Source organism: Diospyros lotus, chromosome 14 (assembly GCF_014633365.1).
Source record: "Diospyros lotus cultivar Yz01 chromosome 14, ASM1463336v1, whole genome shotgun sequence".
Taxonomy (NCBI): domain Eukaryota; kingdom Viridiplantae; phylum Streptophyta; class Magnoliopsida; order Ericales; family Ebenaceae; genus Diospyros; species Diospyros lotus.
In genome coordinates this window covers 22,521,984-22,547,699 of record NC_068351.1, presented here as the reverse complement: position 1 = coordinate 22,547,699, position 25,716 = coordinate 22,521,984, and the positions used below count along the sequence as shown (strand labels likewise).

Genomic DNA, 25,716 nt, shown 5'->3' with positions numbered 1-25,716 from the left:
TCAAACAACGGTAGGCTTTTATTTTTTAGATTAATTTTTTTGGGTGAGAACTTAAAAAAGACTACATTTACAACTGACAAGGGAACTAAAAAACAAGGTTCTCTGTTTTCTCTTTTCTATTTTGTTCCCCTTCACTTCACCTATATATATATATATATATATACTGTAACAGAGGGTAACATGATATATCTATATATCACCCAACAAAGCTAGCTAGTCCCAATCCGCGTCGTCAAAGAAGCCTGCGTCTCTCATCTCAGAGTAATATGCATTGTCCAACAGCAAATCCTCCTTCTGCAATCATCACAGATGTAATACATTAATGCACTCAATAATCATCCGAACTGCAGCTCATTGTCAAGCATCTCTGCTATGTTTGGAACTAGGGTGGGTTTTTCTCAGGAGAGAAATTAAAGCAAAATAAATATTCCCAATGCTATGTTCCAAATTATAATTTGAGAAACGTTAGCACAAAGGAAAAGAAACGAATGTTTTTAATGTACACCTATTTCAATACTTGAGTTATGTCATTTTCTTACCATTTTCCTCTCCCATAAAAAGAAAGAAAATTGTCTATCCAAACATCACCAAAATATTCTTATGTGTTGCGTGTAAAAATGTTTACATAAATAATTTTTGTCATTTCCTTTTTATATTGCTTTTCATTCCAAAATCCTAGTTCCAGACACAACCTTAAACAAGCAAATATACAGGTAAAACAGGAAACTCACCTGAAAAAAGTCCACTAGAAAGGTTATATACAAGAAAGGAAGATAAAAGCTATGATAGCAAACAACAGTGAAATTGTACAACCTGCACATGTAAAGACAAAAAAAAAAAAGAAGAAAGAAATTCTTGTTATTTTCACTTCTCAAATGGCTTCAAAATAATTTAGCTTTAAGGTTACCAAAGTCCAAAGCTAGAAGCAACTCCAACGAGTCCACAAGCAAACAATGCAACTGCATGAGTTCCAAACATGACGAGGGCATAGTTGTAGAATTCAGGCCTTGCTGCATAACGGAAATTAGACACTATAGGTTAGATTACACAAATTCACAGTGAGAAGAATGATGGCTGCACAAAGCTGAACTCACGAGGCAGCTTGTCTTCGGATTTCGAGTAATTCACAAACAATATGAAGCCATAAACTGCTGTCAGCAATAGTTTGTTTAGGGTCCATAAACCCCATTTCACCCCGTGTGTAGTTTCATTCGTGGCGACAAATAGAGGCACACTGAATCCAAATACAAAAACCACCTGCAAAATGGAAAAGGTGACCATTCAAGGAAAAGACTTTGTTCCAAAAGTGTTCAAAATCTAGAAAGGATAGAAAAAACCCAAATCCATAAGCAGCATGAACAAGAAAGACAACGTGATCCAAAGTGATTGTTGTGTAATAGGCAAAAGCCCATTAAAAAACAAAAAAGCTCAAAATAATTCTTTGGGCTAAAAGGTGTAAATTTCCTCATAACCCCGCGGGGGGGTGGTCTCACGCAACACGCAGACTAAATAACTTCGACATTCAAAAATTCTTCCGAATATTCTAAGAAAATGACAAGCAATTATCTATAAAGAATTCTCACTTTAAGAGAATTTTAGAATATTAAGATAAACATCATCTATAAGAATCATAATCCTAACAAGTTCTAAAATAGCAAGATAAACGTTATCTGTGAGAATCTTAATCCCGGATTATCCCATACCAGTCTATAAATAAGCAGACACTCATTTCTGAAAAGACACGCTTTGAATACTGGTTTCAATACAATCTTCATCATTTTTTGTGTCTGATGTTGGAATAATCTCATAGCTCTCTCTCTCAATGACACTCGCACTCACAACAAATCTCTCAGAATCACTCAACTCTTTGACGCACACAAGAATTAATGAAACACAAAAAAATACGAACACAAAATGAGAATTAAGAACACCAAAACATTTATCCTGGTTCAGTCTTTTAACAAGACCTACATCCAGACTGCCCAAGGCACCTTATCTCCACTATCTTGAATGAAACTTCAAGAATTACATGCACCAATAACCTCACCAGCCTTTTACCCAAAACTGTTGAGAGTTTCCCTACCCAAGAATACAAAGATATACCCTCTTAGTACTCAAGTAGAACCTGCGCATACTCCTCTCACCTTGTCATCCCAAGACGGTATAATGCTCTACGGAAAACCTCACACCCAACCTCTATTTATATAACATAGAGGTGGCAAAACAGAAAGCTATCTAGAAACCAATAGTTACAACCAACTAATTGGATTCAAAAACCGCTAACTAACCCTTCTAGAAACAATCCTTCTAGAATAACACAAGTGATATAGAAATGCTAACAGCATAAAACCCTCCCGAGATATCCCAAAGCTAATCTAATACAAGTGATTATAACATCTGACTTAAGTATTGAAGTATTTGGGTAGGAACCTCTCCACGTCCTCTACCCTGTTTTCTTCCTTGCAGACTCAGGCGACTTAACGACAACATTTCCTGTCAACTAGATTTATTGTTGTATCTTGACAATAATTGACGCCATATGTGGGAAACATCCAAAAAGCCTAAGAATGCTACAACGGCACTTACACTATTTCAAGCCGCAAGAAGCTAAATCAAATCAATTGGAAAATAAGGCATTGCATGAAGGAAGTAAGAAGCGAACAATGCAGCAAGATTCAGAATTTTGTCGCAAATTCACAAATTGGCTATATAATATACCTAACTCTGCCTGAGGATGTTATCCACTGCCGGTCCCAAGCCCGGATAAAGGAGGAGGGTTGTGTTAGGTAGTCGACAGCCAACGTAAAATTTAGTCGGATCCAAAACATGAACTCTAGACAAACTATGAAAAAACGTTTGGGTGTGGGCGTAACCCTTCATAGCGACGCGCTACACTGCCCGCGTGTAGTGTCAAGTGAGCTAGGGCCGCTGCATCGGCGCCCGGATGTAGTGACAAATGAGCAAGGGTTCCCGCATTTGCTTGGACGAATGCGGGTAAAGAAGTTAGTCCAAAATCAAAATCAAAATCAAAAACAAAATCAAAATCAAAACCAAAACCAAAACCAAAAACAAAATCAAAAACAAAATCAAATTCAAAGTCAAAGCCAAAAACAAAATCATAGATTAAGGATTGGGTCATGGAACATAGGAACATTAACAGGCAAAGCTATGAAAGTGGTAGATGTGATGATTAGGAGAAAGATTAATATTATGTGCCTTTAAGAGACGAGATGGGTAGGGAAAAAAGCAAAAACTTTGTCAGAAAATGGATATAAAATATGGTACACAGGAAATGATCGAGCAAAAAATGGAGTGGGGATCATTATGGATAAAAGCTTAGTAGATGAGGTAGTGGATGTAAAGAGAATAGGGGATAGGATTATTATGGTGTAGGTTATTCTAGGAAGAATGACTATGAATATCTTTAGTACATATGCACCACAAGCGGGGTTAGGTGAGGAGATAAAAGCAAAATTCTGGGAGGACCTAGAGGGACTCATACAAATGATACCAAAAGGAGAAAAAGTGATTATAGGAGGTGACTTAAATGGTCACGTGGGTAGAGACGGAAATGGCTATAAAGAGGTACATGGAGGGTATGGATTCGGGGAAATTAATAATGAGGGTAAGTCTATTCTAGATTTTGCAATGGCATATGGGCTCATCATAACCAATACTAGGTTCAAAAAACGGGACGAACACTTAATCACATATAAAAATGTCACATCAAGCACCCAAATAGATTACTTCCTCATCAGACAAGAGGACCAGGTATGTTGTAGGGATTGTAAGGTGATACCGAGAGAGTGTTTGACTACTCAACATAGACTTCTAGTACTTGACGTCCAAGTAAGAAATTGGAAGAAAAAAAATCACATAAAACAAAATCCAAGAATCAAGTGGTGGGATTTAAAAGGGGAGAAACAACTAATCTTCAAAGAAAAATTAAGGGTAGAAGAGAATGGAATGGAGAAGGACAGACAAATCAAATGTGGAGAGAAATGGCTACTGCCCTGAGAAACACAGCACAGGTAGTGCTTTGAGAGACAAATGATAGAGCCCCTAACCTTAAGGAGTCTTGGTGGTGGAATGAAGAAGTGCAATTGAAAATTAAAAATAAGAAAAATTGCTATAAGGCTGTATATCAGTGCAACAATGAAGAAAATCAAAAAAATTATAAAGAATTAAAAAAGACAGCAAAAAAAGCTATTAGTGAAGCAAGGTCAAAAACATACGAGAATCTATATAAACAACTTGATACAAAAGATAGAGAAAGGGATATATATAAATTAGCTAAAGCAAGAAAAAGAAAAACAAGAGATTTAAATCAAGTGAAATGCATAAAAGATGAAAATCAAAATGTATTAGTGAATGAGGGAGCAATTAAGGAGAGATGGAAGGAGTATTTCACAAAATTATTCAATGATGATGGCGACACAAGAGTTAGGTTGGGACAACTTAGTAACTCCGAGGGGTGAGCTATACATTTTATCGACGCATAAGTCCAAACGAAATAAGGCAAGCATTAAAAAAGATGAAAAATCATAAGGCGGTGGGACCGGATAATATACCAATAGAAGCATGGAAATGCATGGGAGAAGAGGGTATCTCCTAGCTAACGAAATTATTTAACGCGATTCTTAAATCAAAAAAGATGCCAGATGAGTGGAGGAATAGTACTTTGGTCCCTATATATAAGAACAAAGGAGATGTTCAAAACTGTGAAAATTACAAAGGAATTAAGTTAATGAGCCATACCATGAAACTTTGGGAGAAAGTAATAGAGCAAAGGCTCAGAAAAGAAACAGAGGTGTCAGAAAATCAGTTTGGTTTCATGCCCGGTAGGTCAACAATGGAAGCTATATACCTACTGAGGCGCCTAATGGAAAGGTATCGGGATCATCAGAAAGACCTACATATAGTGTTTATAAATCTAGAAAAGACCTATGATATGGTCCCTATAGAAGTATTATGGAGGGTTTTAGAGAAGAAAAGAGTCCGAATAGCCTATATACAAGCCCTTAAGGACATGTATTATGGTGTAGAGACAAGGGTCAGAACATGCGAAGGGGATACTGAACCGTTTAAAATTACAATAGGATTGCATCAAGGTTCTGCACTAAGCCCATACTTATTTGCTTTAGTAATAGATGAACTCACTAAAGATATTAAGACAGAAGTGCCATGGTGTATGCTATTTGCAAACGACATAGTGTTGGTGGATAAAACAAAAGAATGAGTGAACACTAAGCTTGAGTTATGGAGAAACAATTTAGAATGTAAGGGATTTAAATTAAGCAGAAAGAAAACAGAATATATGGAATGTAAATTTAGTAAGAATGCAAGAGTGGAGGATATTATAATAAAATTGGAAGATCAAATCTTACAAAGAAAAGACCATTTTCGATATTTGGGATCAGTGATTCAAAAAGATGGGGAAATTCACGAGGATGTCACACATAGAATTAAGGCAGGTTGGCTAAAATAGAGAAATGCATCGGGAGTGTTATGTGATGGTAAAATCCCATTAAAATTGAAAGGAAAAATTCTATAGGACTATAAGACCAGTTTTGTTGTACGGCTCAGAATGTTGGACAATCAAATACCAATATGAGCAAAAGACGAGTGTAGCGGAGATGAGGATGTTAAGATAGATGTGCGGCCATACAAGAAAAGATAAAATTAGAAATGAAGTTATTCGTAATAAGATAGAAGTAGTGCCAATAGAGGAGAAGATGAGAGAGACTAGACTAAGATGGTTTGGTCATGTGAGAAGGAGACTAAGAGACGCTCCTGTAAGGAGAGTTGATAAAATGAAACAATTAATCAAAAAAAGAGATAGAGGCAGACCTAAGAAGACTTTGAGGGAGACATTAAAATTTGATATGAAGTGTATGGATCTCAATGAAGATATGACAAAAGATAGAAATACATGGAAATCTAGAATTCATGTAGCCGACCCCACATAGTGGGATAAAGGCTGGATATGTTGTTGTTGGCTATATAATATACCTATATGTGATGATCTCATTAATCCTCTACTCCTTTATTTAATGATTCCACACCTATCACTATTTCATTTTCCAATCCTAGCTTTATACATATATAAACGAAAAGGAAAAAAAATTGAAAAAGAAGCCAAGCATTTATATATATATATATATATATGTTGTAAGAAAAAGAAGCTTCTCATGGAAGCCTGACAAAAAAAAGTAAGAAAAGAAGCTCACATTGTTATATTATATATTATAAGAGGATTTGGAGGAAGCTTGGCTGTAATGGGGGAAGAAACCCAGTTAAGAAGCCATAACAGCAGAAGACCAAGCAACGGTGGCCAATGGTGACCACGAAAGGCCAACAACCACTTGGCGAGGCAATGGCTGTGGAAGACCATCAGTGGCGGTCACGATGAAGCGCGGTGAAGCGACGACCACAAAAGGCCGACCACGACAATGGCCTACAGAGGATAGCAGTGATTCGCGAGGCGATGGCCGCGAAAGACTAAACAGCAGAGGCAATGTGCTTGCAGCAAACGGGAGACCCAGGAAGACTGACGGCGGAGCACAGCTACAGGAGACCCACGACTGACGAACAATGGCGAACAAAACCACGGAAGACCAGCAGTGGAAGCCCATACAATGGCAGTGGCTAGAGATGAAGCAAAACTGCGATGGAAGACTGCGACACTTGGCGAGGCGATGGCCATAGAAGACCAACGACGACAACATGGTAGTCGCAAAAGACGAAGGGAGTGAAGCATGGTGAAGTGACGGCCACAAAAGACCAACCACAACAATGGCTAATGGAGGAGGGTATGAAGAAGGCAATTAGCGAAAATCCAGTTGTTGTCTACTCCAAAACATGGGGTCTGTATTCTTCTGAGGTGGAATTGAAGCACCCAGATCTAGAACGAATCTGGGTTGCTGAAGGAGCAGATCTAGAACAGATCTGAGTTGCTAAAGAAACCAATCTGGCTCCAAATCTAGGCAATGGCGGCTTAATTTTCATTCACACACAAAAGCTCGGGGGGAGAACAAACTAACTACCCTGGAGATGAGGGACATAACTTGAGGCGAGAAGCACAAGAAGAGAACAAGAGTTCTTACTAATATGATGAAACAAGGATTCAAGAAGCATGTTTCGCCATTTGAACGCCTCAATCTCTCAAAAGAAATCAAAATTTGTGAATACATTGCAAGACGATAAGTGCACGAAAAAAAGTCACAAAAAGAAGGACTGTCAGTTCGAGATATTAAGGTTGGCACTACAGAACATCCACAAAACCCCTTTTATCTCGAGATTTATCTCTCTCAATGTTGGAGGTTCATACTGTAATAGATTCTCCTGCACTTGTATGCATTATATCAGATTCTCTATATGCATCACAACAAAAACTTAGCCTCTATCTACACGACACCATGGGACAGCGCAACACCCAATAGAACTTTCATTTCCTATATTGCGGCTGCCAGATCCCTCGGTAACACAGGAAAAAGGCAAGTGCATCCCTTGAAGCCATCATGCTGTTCACCGGACCGACTTTCTGTCTTGGCACATCTTTTGGTTGCGAACGTAGTCAAAACGTCAAACCGCCCAAACAAAATGTTGATGTTCTCTAATTGCAGATGTAGGTGTTACACCGAATTACAAAAACAAAAATATTGATATTCTTTTTAATTGCGAACATAAGCGTAATATCGAACTGCAAAAACAAAATATGGATATTCTTTTTAATTGCAGACGTAGGCATTACGCCAAACCATGAAAATAAAATATGCATATTCTTTCTAATTGCAAACATAGACGTTACACCAAACTGCGAAAACAAAATATGAATATTCTTTCTAATTGCGAACGTAGGCGTTACGCCAAAACAAAAAATGCATATTCCTTCTAATTGTAGATGTAGGCATTACATCGAATCGTGAAAACAAAATATAGATATTCTTTTTAATTGCAGACATAGGCGTTACGCCAAACTGCGAAAACAAAATATGCATATTCTTTCTAATTGCAAACGTAGGCATTACGCCGAACCGCAAAAACAAAATATGCATATTCTTTCTAATTGCGGACATAGACGTTACGTCAAACCGCGAAAACAAAATATGAATATTCTTTCTAAATGCGAACGTAGGTGTTAAGCCCACAATTCGAGGAAGCATATACATATGAAGTTGAGGAGCCATGACATTATGACAAAAAAGACCATTAAGATGTCCGAGGGTTAATAACGTCGACAGACGAAAGACTCACCTCGGACACACGCGACAAAAGTTATTACCAACGAGACCATTAAGATGTTTGAGAGTCAATAACATCAACGAACGAAAAACTAGCCTCAAACACACATGGCAAAACTACAAACGTAAAAACCGTTAAGATGTCTGAGTGTCAATAACATCGACGAACAAAAGACTCGCATCGGATACACGTGGAAAAACTACTCATGAGAAGATCGTTAAGATGTTTGGGGGTCACTTGCTTCGGCAGACGAAAGACTCGCCTCGGACACACGCGGCTAAACTACTAATGAAAAAATCATTAAGATGATCGAGGATCAATTGCGTCAACAAACAAATGACTCACCTCGAACAAATGCAGATGTCAAAAAATAGAAGCACAAATAGGCGATAACGGTTTAAAATACCAAAGCGCGAAGACAGGAGAGCGGTCTAAAAACTGAGGCGCAAATGCACGAGAACAACTCAAAAAAAAAAAAAAAAAATACTAAAGCGTGAAGCGAAAACGGTCTAAAAATCGAAAATACTAGAGTGATCTAATATCAATAACAACCATCAAAACGAAAAAGAAATAAGGGCAAACCACAACACAGTCTGCTCCTCCATTCGAGAAATTCAAATGAAAGAGTGGGAAACAATTGTTGTGTTATATGCAAAAGCTCATTAAAAGACAAAAAAGCCCAAAATAATTATTTGGGTAAAAGGTGTAAATTTCCTCATAACCAGGGGGGTCAAACGCAACGCGCAAACTAAATAACTTCGACATTTAAAAATCCCTCTAAATATTCCAAGAAAATGATAAGCAATTATACATGAAGAATTCTAACTCTAAAACAATTTCAGAATATTGGGATAAACGTCATCCATAAGAATCCTAATCCTAACGGTTTCAAAATATCAAGTGAAATGTTATCTGTGAAAATCTTAATCCCGAATTACTTCGAATTACTCCATACCACTCTATAAATAAACAGGCAATCATTCCTAAAAAGGGACATCTCAAATACTAGTTTCAATACAGTCTTTATTATTTTTAGTGTATGACTTAAGTATCGGAGTATTTGTGAGGGGACCTCCCCGCGCCCTCTGACTATTTTCTTTCTTGCAGATTCAGGATGTTTGACAACGACGTTTCCCGTCAAATAAATTTATTGTTGTATCTTGGCAACAATAGTGACAAATGAGGCAAAAATAATGGAATACAAATATAGGCATCAGCACAATCATTCAGGAAGTAAAGCACAAGTTGCATCAACTATGGTCTATTTGACCTGCACTCTAAGCTAAGCAGTGAAAGCTTTTCTCATAAATTGACATTGGGAAGCACAATAAGCTCTTGATTTCCACCTGACTTAGTGAATCAATATTTATGATGGTTTTGACAAAAAATAAAGGAACAGTTTCAGGTGTATTTAAAAAGTTTAACCATAGTATTTTCATAGGTTTAGTGAAAATATAGTCAAGTGTCTCTTCCTTTCATGTAAGCTAGGAGCATATCTAGGTAAGCCTGTGAACTTACTTGTGCAGTCAAAATCATCATCTCAACTGGTAAACGTAAAGCATATATCCTAACAGCAGTCACCATAAAAGTAATCAGCTTGAGAGTTCTATAACACAAGTGCTGGTGAACCACAATGCAGCAGAACTTCAGCATGTGCTTCTTCAGATTAGAGAATTTCATATGGCATAGTTTTCAAGAATGGAACACTTAAAATGCAACTGCTCATCTATTCATTCATTGCACTAACCTAGTAGCAAACATTTTATCACGCTCATCTCATTTCTTTAGTTGAGCTGGAGATTTAGAATTAAACTATCGCTAGGGTAGTGAACAAGTTGAAAGAAGCTAGCAAACAAGCTGCACCATAGACTGGCAAGCATCCCAGTTAATTAGCATTGCTGGAATAGAGCACAGCCAAATGTTCCAACAATCTTCATGCTTTTTTTAAGAGGAAAAAGCATGTATAAGGAAAAAAAAGAAAAAGGTGTCTTAAAGGGGAGAACCCTGTACAGTGCTCTAAAAATCATTCCTCATAGACTGCAAACATGACTTGTGGTTGCTGAATCAGGCACATCCAATGCTCTAACAATCTTCGAATAAATATACAAACATTATAATCGTGGGTACTTGAATAACACAAGTGAATGAACTAGTACAACCATAGGCACAGTGACAAGCACAATTTCAGAAACTAAAGCAACTATTACCTTGACAAGTGCATCAATGCCCACAATGAGACCTGAAAGGATGAAAGTACGTGCTAGCTTTTCCAAACCAGTAGCATAATTTTCTTGAAGTAAGAAAGCCATCAAACTAATCTCCAAGCATAACATCACAGCAGTTGTAAACAATGACAACATGTTCCATGCAACGTTCTTCCCAGGAGCACACTGCCATGCCTATTTCATCAGAAGAATACTATGATGTAATACCAATGCTGAATCAGCTTCTTCAAACTGAGACAAAATTAACATAGCTAGGACTGATGATTAATATAAGAGACAATGTTCTCTAATATAAAAATAAAAACAATTCTTATAAAACCCTATAAAATCTTATTAATAATCTCAACTGAAAGATATTTGACATTAGACATCAGGCAGACAAATCAAAATCCAGTTAAGACCCTATCTTGGTCATCTCAAAGCATGTACAAGGAACAAAGAATTTTTACCCAAAATCATTCCTTTTTTTTTTTTCTCTTTTTTTTTTTTTTTTTTCCTTTTTCCCTTTTTCTGGGAGGGGGGGAGGAGAGTAGGAGAAGGTCAAGGCAATATTTTTGGTAAATATCCAAAAGAACTTATGTTTTATTAATAATTAATCCTCAAGGGACATTGTCGTGGTGTGGTATTGTATTACTTCATGTATGAATGCTAAATTAGATAATTATTATTATTGTGTTTTCAATTTCTATTATATTGTTTTAGAATTTTGTGGAGTCAATTTCTTATTTGTAATTTATTTGCAGATATTGTTTTAAAACGTTTTGTTTTATTTTTTTTATTTGAAAAGGAAAAACCTATGTTACCCCAAATGTAAATTGTTTCATTCTGTGAAACAAGAACACAATTTGTTGCATATATGTACACCTTGTATGAGGAATGGGTTTCTTTTGCTTTTGGATTGTCTTGTTAACTGAAATGAAAATGACCATGCTGCACATTCTATTTTACAATATGATCACCTGGACCTTTGAATAATGTTCTATCGTGAGCATATATGTTTCTTTCACTGTATTTTCGATATACATGGGTAGCACCCATACACTACTACTTTAATACATTATTGTAAACAATAAAAGGTCAAAAATAAATGTGCCCTGCGCTTAACAAAAAAGCCCAATCTTTTACTGCTCAAGCTAGGTTTTCTTATTTGCACTTCACTTTGACATGATAAAACATTAGAACTGTGCTTTGCACTTTAATGGCACTTTAGCTCACTTAAATGCAGGTTTAGCAACATTGCAGTAATCAACTGATGAAATATTGTCATTCAGCAACCAAAGACCAGAAACAAAATTGTATTCCACTTCATCTCAGCTTCCTTCCCACTTAATTCCATCATTGCATTTCATCTTTGGCCTTAGTAGGGATGCAAAGGTCCCAAAAATTCAGGTCCCTGGCCAATTCCAACCCTATGGGATGGTTTTTGGTGGTATTCAATTCAAGGCAGATCAAAGATAGGAGGTGCAAATGACAAAACTGGCAGGAATCAATGGATTTGGGAAAAAAAAAATCCTATATTGGTCTCAACTAAATTAAGTATCTATATAATAATTCCCATGTTTGACAGCTGTATTTGTAGAAATACCCCATATAAAAGGACATATAAAAATGGTTTCTGCATTTTTGCTTCCAGATTAAATGGAGTAGCTAGCTTTTATAAGGTGTATTTAGAGTATAAGATTTGACCTCCACAGTTGAAATGTATGGAGTTCAGTCCATTTTTGAAGAATCCAAGCCTGTGTCAACAAGAGTGATGTAGGACAAATCTGGAATCCTACCAATACAGACTGATCGGAGGCTTATGAGGGTTAGAATGGTTGTTGAAAAGGCTAGAGTTTAGGTATATAATATGTTGGTAGGCAATGTAGAGGCAAGATATGGTTCAAAAGATGAGACTTAGCGGTTGAGAACAGGGCTGGAAGTAGGGTCACGAAGATCAGGGCCTGATATTGAAAGATCAGAGAGAGAGAGAGAAAAATCTACTAGGCACCATACCTAGGTTAAAATTGCATCTCACTATTAAAAAAAAGCATCACGCTTAGAGAAAACTGAAATAATTAATTCACTAATGAGAAAAAGGAGATTGCAATAGTCTTTGTAGAGTTCAAGTAGCCCTATTCTTACTAGAAATAGGAACAATTTTTTCTTATTAGGAAACTAAACAAAATCTAAAACCTATTAATAATCAGATTAGGAAAAGACTATAAATAAAACCCTAACACATAATTAGAGTTACCAAAACAGACTTTAGGAAACATTATTAAAATTAAGCCTAACAATGCTTCTAGGAAGGCTTTTCTTTATAAAAAGCATCCCAAATCAATGTTTGGGCCTTAGAACCATTTTTAAAACATTTATTATGTCTTTAGAGGTTGCTTCCCGCATCCTCCATCAAACAGGATTGATGTTAAATTCTCCAAATCACCACATGCACAGGGGCAGTGAAGGTTTGCAAACCAGTGTAGCAGTGACTTAGGGCCCACACAAAAAGACACAAATGGTTTCTACACTTTTGATCCCAGATAGACAAGGGGGCAGCAGCTTTTATAAGGAGTATTTTACGGTATAAGACTTGATTTCCTCGGTTGAAATGTATGGAACTCAGTCCATCTTTGATGAATCCAAGCCTATGTCAATCAAGAGCATTGAAGATGTTAAATTCTCCAAATCAATCAGAGTGCACACATGCACATGCACATGCACAGGGGTAGTGATGATTTGCAAACCAATGTTGTAACACCCGAAACCATCGTTAGTGACCGTTAAACATAATTCTAGGGGCAAAAATTAAAAAAAAAAATTGAGTTATAATAGTTTAGGGACCCAAACGTCATTTTTTTCCATAGTTTGGGGACCAAAATAAAAAGTTTAGATAGTCCAGATTTTAGCCCTACCATGACACACGAATTTCTAGAATATTCTTGGGGATTCTTTGATTTTATGGATATGAATAAATTGATTTCTCTAGATATGATATGATATCATTTAAATCTTTCTAATTGATAAAAGATAGGGTAAGATTCTTTGATTTTATGGATATGAATAATTTGATTTCTCTTGCTATGATATGATATGATTTAAATCTTTCTAATTGATAAAAGATAAAGTAAGATTCTTTGATTTTATGGATATGAATAAATTGATTTCTCTATATATGATATGATATGATTTAAAACTTTCTAATTGATAAGAGATAAGGTAAGATTTGAATTTATCTTATGGAAAAGAGGAGATATGAATAAATTGATTTCTCTAGATATGATACGATATGATTTAAATCTTTCCAATTGATAAGACATAAGGTAAGATTTGAATTTATCTTATGGAAAAGAGGAGATATGAATAAGTTGATTTCTCTAGATATGACATGATATGATTTAAATCTTTCTAATTAATAAGAGATAAGGTAAGATTTGAATTTATCTTATGGAAAAGAGGATATTTGATTTGATTTGATTTAAATCTTTTTAATTGATAAGAGATAAGGTAAGATTTGAGTTCACCTTATGGAAAAGAGGATATTTGATTGGGATCTTTATCAAATACGATTATTGACTTTAAATATGACTTTCCCCTTTCACAATTCTTCACTTCCCCTCTCCTTAGTTGGCCGACCCCCCTCCCTCCCTTTTCTTTGTTTATTCCTTTCTTACTACAAGCAATACAGCAAGGTGTGAAGGTTTTGATTAGGAGAAAAGAGTTAAAGATCTATTTTATTCCAATCAAGTTAAAGGTAAGTGCATTATGAACTATCTTCGTGTTTAAATAAATTCATGAAATCAAGTTTCACGGTCCCTCATGTCATGATTACAAGCAATTTTGGGACCGGAGTTTAGTAGCTACGCACGAAAGTTCTTACCCCCACAAGTTGGTAGAATCTATCGTGTCTCCTCATATTGCAAGTTCAAGTTATATGTTTAAATACGATTAATAATTCATTTATGTTTATTGAGATTTATCTCACCCCCCTTATGTTTTACCCCCCTCAGGTGGCTATGTAAAAGGAGGTTGGAGCATAGATGTGGCACATGGTGGCATTTTCAAAGGGATTTCAAGAATTTAATTTCAGTTTTTTTAGGATGTCTATTAGATAAACCAATCCAAGTTTTTCTTCTTTCCTTCTTTCTGTTGAGATAAAAAAAAATTCAATAATAAATTCTAGATTTTATATGAATGCTATAAAGTATGTTTTGAAATTGTTAAGATTTGCAATAGTTAGTATCAGTCTCAGTAAAGGATGTCAAATAGAATTAGAAATATGATTGTATTTTATGTTTTAATGAGTTAAAATGTAATGGACCTAATTTCTTTAGAATTAGTTCTGGAAATCCTTTTATTTCTTCTTATTTGTCATTTGTGTCCCTGGTCTATAACCGCCTCTATCAGTTATAAATAGAGGCGAATAGGTTCTGTTTTGAGCTCTCAGCATTCATCTTATTCTATCATAGTCACACACGAGAGTTAGAGAATTGAGAGAGAGCTAAGGCTCAATCCTTGTATTCTCAGAAAGAGACTAGTGATTCTTAGTCGAAAGGTGTACGAGAGAGATCAGAGAGGGAGTGTTGTATTCTTGATTCATCTCTAGTGGATTCTATCGGCAGCTTCTGGCAGTCTGGATGTAGGGAAAATTCTTGCCCCAACCAAGATAAGTCTTCTTGTTCTTATTTCTGTTATTGCTGCTTGTTTGTTCTGTTCACATTTCTTTTGTGTTTCTATTACTATCGGGTAAGGGTTTGGGTGTGAGAGAGTGCCTTTTATTGTGAGGAATCCGATCCTAGATTCAACAATTTGGTATTAGAGCCTAGAATTTCACATAATTTCTTTCAAGATTCATCCAAGAACCCTTAGATCAGTCTTAGAAATCTTTAGAAATGGCTATGTCCAGTTCCGCATCGAGATATGATATTGAAAAATTTAATGGCTCAAACGATTTTTCTCTATGGAAAATAAAGATGCAAGCCCTCCTCGAAAATCTAGGTTTAAAGGAGGCGCTAAGAGAGGAACCAAGGGATAAAGAAAAAGCAGGGGATAGTGTTAAAACCCTCTCGGCAGAACAGAGAGCAAACATAGAAGAGAAGGCATTTAATACTCTAATCCTTAGCCTAGGGAATAAGGTTTTAAGGGAAGTGTCTAAAATGTCTACTGCCTTAGAAATCTGGAAGAGATTGGACAATCTTTACTTAAATCTTGTTAAGCAGGTTATATCTAAAGACCAAATTCTTTACATTTAAGATGAAAGAAAAACAAAAGCTGCAAGACCACATAGACGAATTTAATAAACTATGCCTAGACCTGGAAAACATCAATGTTAAATATGATGATGAAGATAGGGCATTAGTTTTATTACATTCTTTGCCTCGGTCATATGAGCATTTTGTTGATATTCTGCAACATGGCAGAGATAAGTTGTCTTTAGAAGATGTTATAGGAGCCCTAAATTCAAAAGACTTGAGGCATAACCAGGAAGAAAGATCCTCCAGTGGTGATGTTCTGACTGCAAGAAATAGGGGTACAAAAAAGGATTTCAAAGGGAAAAATAAATCTAGGTCTAAGTCAAAGAATGGGAGAGGTCCAGTTAAGTGTTATCAATGTCAAGAAGAAGGGCATTTTAAGAGAGATTGTCCAAAGAGGAAGAAAGACTTCAAGGAGAAAAATGCCTCAGATGGTGGAGTTTCAGTATGTGAGTTTGGGTATGACAATTCTGATGCATTAACTGTATGTCAGAACTCGGTAAAGGATATGTGGATTTTGGACTCAGGCTATTCCTTCCACATGACACCCAATAGACACTAGTTTGCTAATTACCAAGAAGCTGATGGGGGCAAGGTTCTTCTTGGAAATGATCATGAGTGTAAGGTCCTAGGTGTAGGAGATGTAAGGCTTAAAATGCCTAACAATACCTATTGGACCCTTCAAGGGGTAAGATACATCTCGGAGCTAAAAAGGAATTTAATCTCTCTAGGAGCATTAACTAAAACTGGCTATAGTTTTAAGGGAGAGGGAGAAATTCTTAAAGTATCAAGAGGATCTCTAGTATGTATGAAGGCTAGCCAGCAGAATGGAATATATATTCTGCAAGCCATTGCATCAAATGGGGAAGCAGCTGTTGCTAATAATAAGGTAGTCACAAACTCCAGATTATGGCACCTTAGGATGGCTCACATTAGTGAGCTTGGCCTTAAAGAATTAGCAAATCAAGGGATTTTAAAAGGAAACCAAGTGGCAAGATCAGATAAGTGTGAATCATGTATCTATGGAAAGACCACTAAGGTAAAATTCAACAAGACTACTATACACTCATCTAAGGGACCTCTAGATCACATCCATAGCGACTTATGGGGGCCTGCCCAGACTATTACTTATGGTGGAGGTAGGTATTTTTTGTCCATAATAGATGATTTCTCTAGAATGGTATGGATTTATGTTTTGAAAACAAAAGAGCATACTTTTGAGGCATTTAAAACATGGAAAACCATGATAGAAAATCAAAAGGGGAGGAAGATAAAGACCATTAGGACTGACAATGGTCTTCAATTCTGCAATAAGGAGTTCACAGATCTATGTAAAGAGAATGGGATAGTAAGGCATTTGACTGCCCCAGGAAATCCTAAACAAAATGGCCTTGCTGAGAGGATGAATAAGACTCTCTTAGAGAGAGTTAGGTGTATGCTATTTCATGCAAACCTCTCAAAGACATTTTGGGGAGAAGCAGTAAATACTGCAGCCTATGTGCTAAACAGATCCCCTTCAGCTGCCATAGAATTTAAAACTCCCTATGAGAAATGGATAGGTCACAAACCTAGCCTAAAACATCTAAGGGTATTTGGGTGCATAGCTTATGCCCATGTAAAACAAGGAAAGCTGGAACCTAGGGCGCAAAAATGCATTTTTATAGGATATCCAGCCAAGGTAAAAGGGTATAAACTATGGAGTCTAGAACCTGAAAATCAAAGGATTTTAGTTACAAGGGATGTCATCTTTGATGAGAAATCTGTAGCTAAGGGTCTGCATGATAATAGTGGAAATGAGCCATCATCTACAATAGAAAATGTAGAAATTGGATGGCAGAAAGATTCCCCTAGTGTAGAAACATCTAGCTTGCAAAGCCAGGACTTGGATCATCAGGTAGACTTAGAGGAACCCATAGCTAACCAAGACTTTGACCCTCATGGAGAAAGAAAAGAGGGATCAGATGCAGAAGATGAGTCTGACCAGCATAGGTATAATGTTGCTAGGGATAGACAGAAAAGACAATCCAAACCCCCTAAAAGATATGGCTTTGCAGGCCTGGTTTCCTATGCACTTACAAGTGCATCCGAGGTTGTGGGTGATGAACCTCAAACGTATGAGGAAGCAATAGCCTCTAAGGACTCAAGTAAGTGGATTGAAGCTATGGAATCAGAAATAAACTCTCTAAGGAAAAATCAAACCTGGACCTTAGTTGATAGACCTAAGAAGCAGAGAATAGTGGGCTATAAATGGCTCTATAAAATAAAGGAAGGAGCTGGGAGTGATTCTAAGCCTAGATATAAAACTATGCTAGTTGCAAGAGGATTTACTCAGGTTGAGGGAGTTGATTATAATGAGGTTTTTTCCCCTGTTGTAAGGCACACCGCAATAAGAATGCTTCTTGCCATGACTGCTCATATGGATTTGTGTTTAGAACAAATAAATGGATGTTACAACTACTTTCTTACATGGAGAATTAGATGAAAAGATTCTCATGGAGCAGCCAAAGGGGTTCAGATCTAAAGGAAAAATAGAGTAAGTATGCCTTCTTAGGAAATCCCTATATGGGCTTAAACAATCTCCATGCCAATGGTATAAAAGATTTGACACTTTTATGATTGAAAATGGGTTTGCAAAAAGTTCATATGATTGTTGTGTATATTTTAAAGAAGTATCAAACAGCATATTCTTGTATCATCTATTATATGTTGACGATATGTTGATTGCAAGTCAATCAAGGAAAGAAATTCAGCAGTTAAAATTGAACTTAAAGTCAGCATTTGAAATGAAAGATCTAGGAGAAGCAAGAAAAATATTGGGAATTGAAATTAAGAGGGATAGAAAGATAAGAACCCTAGGCCTATCTCAAGAGAATTACTTAAGGAAATTAATTCAAAGGTTTGGTATGGCTGAAACAAAGGCTGTCAGCACTCCGTTTGCTCAGCACTTTAAACCATCAGCAAGGCAATCTCCTATAAATGAGGGTGATAAGGAAGAAATGAGGAATGTTCCAGACTCTAGTGCAGTAAGGAGCTTGACGTACAACATGGTCTGTACTCGGCCAGATCTTGCCCATGCCATGAGTGTGGTTAGCCGATTTATGGCAAACCCATGGAAGGCTCATTGGGGTGCAGTGAAATAGATGTTTAAATACCTAAGAGGATCATTAGGTACTGGTTTAGTTTATGGTGGAGCAGGGAAAGAAATAGAAGCTAAGATCTTGGGATACTCCGATGCAAACTATGCAGCGGATCAGGATAGGAGAAGGTCAACCACAGGCTATGTCTTCAAGGTTTGGGATGCCACAGTGAGTTAGAAGGCTGGTCTACAACATGTTGTAGCTTTATCCACTACTAAGGCAGAATATATTGCCTTAGCAGAGGCAATAAAGAAGGCTATGTGGTTGAAAGGGCTTCTAGGAGAATTGCTAGGTAGGGAGATAGATACAACCCTAAGATGTGATAGCCAAAGCGCCATTCACCTAGCTAAAAACCAGGCACACCATGAACGCACAAAACATATTGATGTTCAATTGCATTTTATCAAGGAAATTCTTAACAGGAAACTGCTGAGGCTAGAAAAGGTATTAGGAGAGGAAAATGCAACCCTAAGATGTGATAGCCAAAGCGCCATTCACCTAGCTAAAAACCAGGCACACCATGAACGCACAAAACATATTGATGTTCAATTGCATTTTATCAGGGAAATTCTTAACAGGAAACTGCTGAGGCTAGAAAAGGTATTAGGAGAGGAAAATGCAGCGGACATGTTCACCAAGGCTATTCCAACAACCAAGATGAAGCACTGCATGCAGCTACTTAATGTAGCTTGAAGAAGTCTAAGCAATCAAGCTTAGAAGGAAGCCAGTAGTCAGAAGAGATGTGAAGCAGGTGCAAGACTTGGAGGACTAAAGATTGAAGCCCTAACTATTGCAAATTGGTGGAGAAAATTGTTAAGATTTGCAGCAGTTAGTATCAGCCTCAGTAAAGGATGTCAAATAGAATTAGAAATATGATTGTATTTTACGTTTTAATGAGTTATAATGTAACGGACCTAATTTCTTTAGAATTAGTTCCGGAAGTCCTTTTATTTCTTCTTATTTATCATTTGTGTCCCTAGTCTGTAACCGCCTCTATCAATTATAAATAGAGGTGGATAGGTTCTATTTTGAGCTCTCAGCATTCATCTTATTCTATCATAGTCACACACGAGAGTTAGAGAATTGAGAGAGAGCTAAGGCTCGGTCCTTGTATTCTCGGAGAGAGACTAGTGATTCTTAGTCTAAAGGTGTGCGAGAGAGATCAGAGAGGGAGTGTTGTATTCTTGATTCATCTCTAGTGGATTCTGTCAGCAGCTTCTGGCAGTCTGGATGTAGGGCAAATTCTTGCCCGAACTAGGATAAGTCTTCTTGCTCTTATTTATGTTATTACTTGTTGTTTGTTTTGTTCGCATTTCTTTTGCGTTTCTATTTGTTGTGCCATGGAAAATTGGTAGGAGAAAGTGAGGGATTTTTAAATAAAAAATAGAAAATCCCTTTTATGGGAAAAGGTTGGCCGCAAAAGGCCAAGCTCCCGGCCGCGAGCTGGCCTCGTGGCAGGACAAAGTCTCGTGGCCAGCAAGTGTTGGCCGCAAGGGCCGACCTCACAGCAAGGCTGGCCGGGAGCTAGCCGCGAGGGCCAGCCTCGCGGCAGCCTGCCGCAAGTCGCTGGCAGTTAGGGGCCAGCCTCGCGGTAGCCTGCCACGAGTTGTTGGCCGCGAAGGCCAGCCTCGCGGCCAAGCTAGCCACGAGCTGGGCTAGCCACGAGGACCAGCCTCGCGGCAACTTGCCGCGAGCGGCCTCATGGCGGCTTCGTGACTATTTTCCCCTTATTTTTGTTAAATCCGACCCATTCAGTAATCGACACGTGTCAACACCCACCATCCTTGAGAATTGTGCCCTATAAATACCCAGTTACAAGGCATTGATGGGGACTTCCAATTTTTGGTAACATCTAGACACTTTGAATGCACTTTCACTATTTTCGTGAATAGTCATTGGGATTCGAGACTGACTTTGACATCGGAGGGTTTTCACAGGGGAAGATTCCCCCGAGCCTTCTAACTCATTTTTTGAGCATCAGCAGAGCCAAATCCTTGCGGTGAACCTAGTGGCAAAGCTAAAAGCTTGCAGCAAGACCTCGTGGCGGAGGCAAAAGCTTGCGGCGAGACCTCGTGGCGGAGGCAAAAGCTTGCGGCGAGACTTAGTGGCGAAACCTTGTGGCGAGAGCTAGTGGCGAGAGCTAGTGGTAAGAGCTAGTGGCAAGAGCTAGTGGCAAGAGCTTGTGGCGAGAGCTAGTGACGAGAACTAGTGGCGAGAGCTTGTGACGAGAGCTAGTGGCGAGAGTTAATGGCAAGAGCTAGTGGCGAATCCTTGCGGCGAGCATCCTAACGGCAATCTCCCTTGAGGCGACATCTCTTACGGCAACCTAACTTCACCTAACATCAAGCTCGAGTGGACCCCACATCACAAATTTTAATTGTTGTATTTTGGCAACAACACTATTACTATCAGGGAAGAGTTTGGGTGTGAGAGAGTGCCTTTTATTGTGAGGAATCCGATCCTAGATTCAACAGAAATTTTATTTAAGTTTATGAAAGCTTGATTTTCGGTTTAAGTTCCAAGCATCGCAAATGTACCAGTGGCATAGGGCCTGTTTGATTGCACTTCCATTTTCAGTTTTTTGTTTTCATTTCAAAATTTCATAAACAAAAACAGAAAACTATGTTTGGCTCCCTATTTCCATTTTAAAAAATTTTCAAAACTTTCCAAAATTTTGAAGACACATGAAACCTTGAGTTTGCTTTTAGTTTCATTTTCACTTTCATGCCCAGCATCTTTCATTTACTCATGTGCATGTCCAATATCATCACTGCCATCTCCTTCATAAAACCCAACTTGCTCTGCCATTGCCGGCATCTCCTATTCCTCCATCATTGCAGCTCCCATGGGAGTCTGACTCCCAGACTTGGGACTTGGGAGTCATGTGACTTCATGGGAGCCAGCAACTCCTAGATTTGACAACTCCCCCAATTGCCAGTAAAGTTGGGTAGGAGAAAGATAAGATCGAAATAAAAAAGTACATCAATAACTGAAAATAAACACAAAGTTGCCAAAAAAAAGGTTAAGGCTTCATTTTTTTAAAATGAAAACGAAAACTGAAAAATTAGAAACAGAGAAATGAAAAATGAAAGCTCTGTCAAATGATCCCTTCATTGTTGGCTACTAGCTAAAGGAAATTCTACACTTGATATTGTTGAAAGTTCCTGTCATGCATTTCTGGACAGAAAGCTAATCTTGGATGATTCATTGGCAGCCAATGAGAGTGTTCAGTAGCTGAACCAGAGAGGAATTCTCTAGGGCCTTCACACGTTTGAGGCAGGGAGATCTTGTAGCCCCTTTGCTTTTCATTCTAATTGTAGACAGCTTCAGCAGAATAATGCATAGTGTTTTTATAAAACTAGAACTCTCAACAAAAAATTTCTAAACTAAAACCCCATTTAAATTATTTTCCAAATTAAAACTCTCGACATCACATCACAGACTTCATATCAAACAAAAAGAGTAAGAAGTCAGGAAAGAATCAAACAATTGAACCGTATTACAGTCCCAATTTTACATGGGGAACCACTGCAGTTCCCATATAAAAATGGATCTGCAGCAACGGTTCACTGTTCCCATTTGAAAGATAGGAACAACCACCTTGGTTCCCATTTTAAAATGGGAACCAAATTTGTGGATCCCAAAAAATGGAACTGCCGCCAGTGGTTCAATAACTGCTCGCTATGCCAGCAGTTCTCCTCTAAGGCTACTGACACATCCATCCATTTTTTCTTGTCTATTTCTACAGGGGAGTTTTATTTTGAGAAATAATTTAGGGGGTGTTTTAGTTTGATTTTTTTTTTTTTTTTTTTTTTTTGTAGGGCCTTTCAATTTCATAAAAAAACTCAAATGAATGAGGAGTTCAAAGGGATATTCTCCATGTCAGTTAGCTCTGTCTGAAGGATGGCATGCATTTGGTGGTCTCCTAATAATCATTGTTTGTTGATAATGCTATCATTCTCATCCCTGAAAGAACAACCTAAACAAATTACAGCCAATTTTGGTAAGATATAAAATATTAAGGTTTTGGCTACTATAACTAGGTGTAGTACCAATTCACCAAACAATCAACAAGAACTTCCCGAAATTGGATAAAAAGAATCCACATATCTAACATTTATTAAGAGAAAGAAAACAAGAGAATTCAAGGCTGATTAGAATTTCATGTTACGGTTATAGACGAATAGATATAATTCCCTCAATTTCAATTTCGCTGTACCCTAATTTTAATTCCCCCATTTTTTCCTCGTTTCTCTCAGCAATAGAACACAGCATCGCTAAGGCAAATAACAATTGCAAATGCAAATGTTGGAACTTGAGTACCTGAAGAGAGCACCATGCCAGGTTGAGAAGTGCAGCGAGCCAAAGAAGGGCGTAGTAGGCGATCATGGTGTAGGAGCGGCCTTGGCTGAGCTTCTTGAGGTTCTTCTTAGCCTGAAACGATATGTAGAGTACGAACAAAGCCGAAGGTACCGCAAGAACGGCGTCACGCCAGAATCCATGGCAGGAGGAGGAGGAGGTAGAGGAAGCGGACCGGAAAGAGTGGTCATTGCGGCCGCCCATTTCCCCTGTAAGACTGGGTACCGGCGAGAGAGCAAGCGCGATACGGGAGGTGAGGCCTTGTACGTTTCTCATCTCAGAGAAGATTGGTTGATTTGACCAAGTGCATCACAGAAACCCTAACTTTTGGTCCAAATTGATGGAAACAGGAAAACTTGAAGTATTTATGTAGAGAGAGAGAGAGAGAGGAATTGGAAGAAAGGCCCAAGGCGGAAGATGATGAATTGGGTGGAGGAATTGGAAGACAATCAGAGCCTGGTTATGGTGGATTTGCGGGAAAGATTAGATGATGATAAATACTGGATTCTGAAATTGACGTTCTTAAGTTCAGTTTTTGTCCGGTTTGGTTCCGAAGTGGTAATGTAAAGTGGGTCCCTTGTGGACATTCCCACTGTACCCTTTGGTTACCGCATGCCCAACCATTTAACAAGCAAGCTGCGCCTTGTAGTAAAGGTCACAGCTTTGCAACCCCAAACCAGCCGCTTCTAAAATCGGTTGGTTTTTTATTTTTGTATTAAATCCGTAGTTTAATAGTTTAAGAATGTTGTTTAGTCCCAATAATCAATCAAGGTCCATAAAAACTCGAGTGGCAGAACTGCAAATGAGCATGTATTCAAGTGGTAAGAGTTATAAATAATCAGGCGATTTGCAAATCAAAATCATCAAAACAAAGCAACAAGTGAGCCAAATGGTCCAAACATGCCAAAAGAAGACAAGATAAAAAGAAGAAGCCATAAAGCTCGACCATGACTAAGTAGAGACAGGTCCCCCTGATCATGACAGAGTGGAAGCAAGGCCACTCGATCTTGAGTGGCCTCACCCTTTCTAGTTTGCAAGAAGCCCTATCAAAGAGAATTCATTAGGCAACAAAATAATAAATAGTTACCAACTTGAAGCTCAAGGGAAGGAAAGACAAAAACAAGTAAAGGAAAGAACCATAACCAAGTGGAAAGATCTCCACTTGCCCATGACTGAGTAGACACATCGTTGAGTCTCGATCATGTTTCCCTTTCTTTGACCACTTTCACTCCCAAGCCCTAACACATGGTTTGCCACCCTTGGGAGCCCTTCTCGCGGTCGAGGAACCCTCTCGAGTCATCTCTCAGGCCAAAGCACTTAAGCCCAGGAACTCTTTCCAAGACCTTCCTCGAGCCCCACAAGAATATTCTAAAATTTCTTAAAAGATGTCATCCTAAAAAGCGAGTTAGCCACCATGTATCCCTCATCTCTCTCCTCTATAAATAGAGGAGTCATCTCTTTCCTTAGGTATGCTTACGTCATTTCTCAAACTATATTCTTACGCTTCATCTCTTGAAGTCTAACTTAAGCAATGTAGGGTTTGTGCAGTGACACTACCTGTGCCCCCTAACTAGTTGTTCTTCTCAACAAAGCGTTCGTTCATCAAGTCACTCAGTCATCAGTGCACCCGTTCATCAAGCGAACGATCATCAAGACATTTGATCATTAGCAAGACTCTCATGACACTCTGAGGCTCACTTTCTTACACTAAAAATTTATTGTTGTATTAAGATAATAACAATTAGTGTCATTTGTAAGAAAAGATGCCAAAAAAAACTCAATCGGATAGCCCGAACGAGAAGTAATTGACAGACCTCTCTGGACGTTGGGACTTCCCCACTTCCATGAGACATTTAGCAATAAATGGGAACTGATCCGCCCCCACGAGACATTTAACACCAAGAGGTTTACCCCTATGATCACCTTGTTAGGAAACTTGGCACATCTAAGCAAGCCCTGCCTATGGTCTCATGGGTAGAATATGAGGCCCTACGAAAGCAACACCTTGAGGGTCTGCAAGCACTTTGAGAAATGGCTTAACTGTTGCAAAATATGGTTTCATGTGACCTGATGCCTTTTTCCTTAAGGAAATTTGTACCAAAAATGGCTCCACTACACGAGACCTAATAGAGGGAGTCGAGGGACAATTCTTACCAGGAAGCTACTCTAGGGACTCACTTGGGGTCTCCCCCACTAAGGACACATCCTCGGGATTCCCCTTCTCACCAAGTTCGAAACAAAGGAAGAAAGAGGATCGACAAAGATTGAGAGATGATAAACAAAGCCCCCATAGAGGAAAATATAAAGAAATTATGGCGAGTACGTCCATGGATGAAGATTAAGCCTCATCAAGATCAAGGAAGAATGACAAAATTGAGAATCCATCGAAAGTCAAGGCTCAAGAAATAGCTAACATGAGGAGGATGATCGAGGAAGTGCTAGAACAAAAAAGATTGTTGCCTACGTTAGAAGATCGAACTCGAAGAGGAATCCTATTTGCCTCAACCATAATGGATAAAC

General features: G+C 38.1%; 1 protein-coding gene across 2 annotated transcripts; it reads right to left on the bottom strand.

Annotated features, from left to right (window-relative positions):
- On the bottom strand, window positions 1-23,758 carry LOC127790313 (protein CANDIDATE G-PROTEIN COUPLED RECEPTOR 2-like). 2 transcript variants are annotated; one of them, XM_052319755.1, is made up of 6 exons: window positions 23,161-23,758; window positions 10,452-10,634; window positions 1,095-1,257; window positions 908-1,010; window positions 732-813; window positions 1-294 (listed from the first exon to the last, which is right to left on the bottom strand). In XM_052319755.1, exons 1-6 carry the CDS (start codon window positions 23,470-23,472, stop codon window positions 214-216), a joined length of 924 nt encoding a protein of 307 aa, XP_052175715.1. In that variant the 5' UTR covers window positions 23,473-23,758; the 3' UTR covers window positions 1-213. The 2 variants fall into 2 exon arrangements, with proteins under 2 accessions (XP_052175715.1, XP_052175714.1); XM_052319754.1 differs by having other exon boundaries at window positions 10,452-10,643; window positions 23,161-23,745.
- Window positions 23,759-25,716: the final 1,958 nt, after the last annotated feature.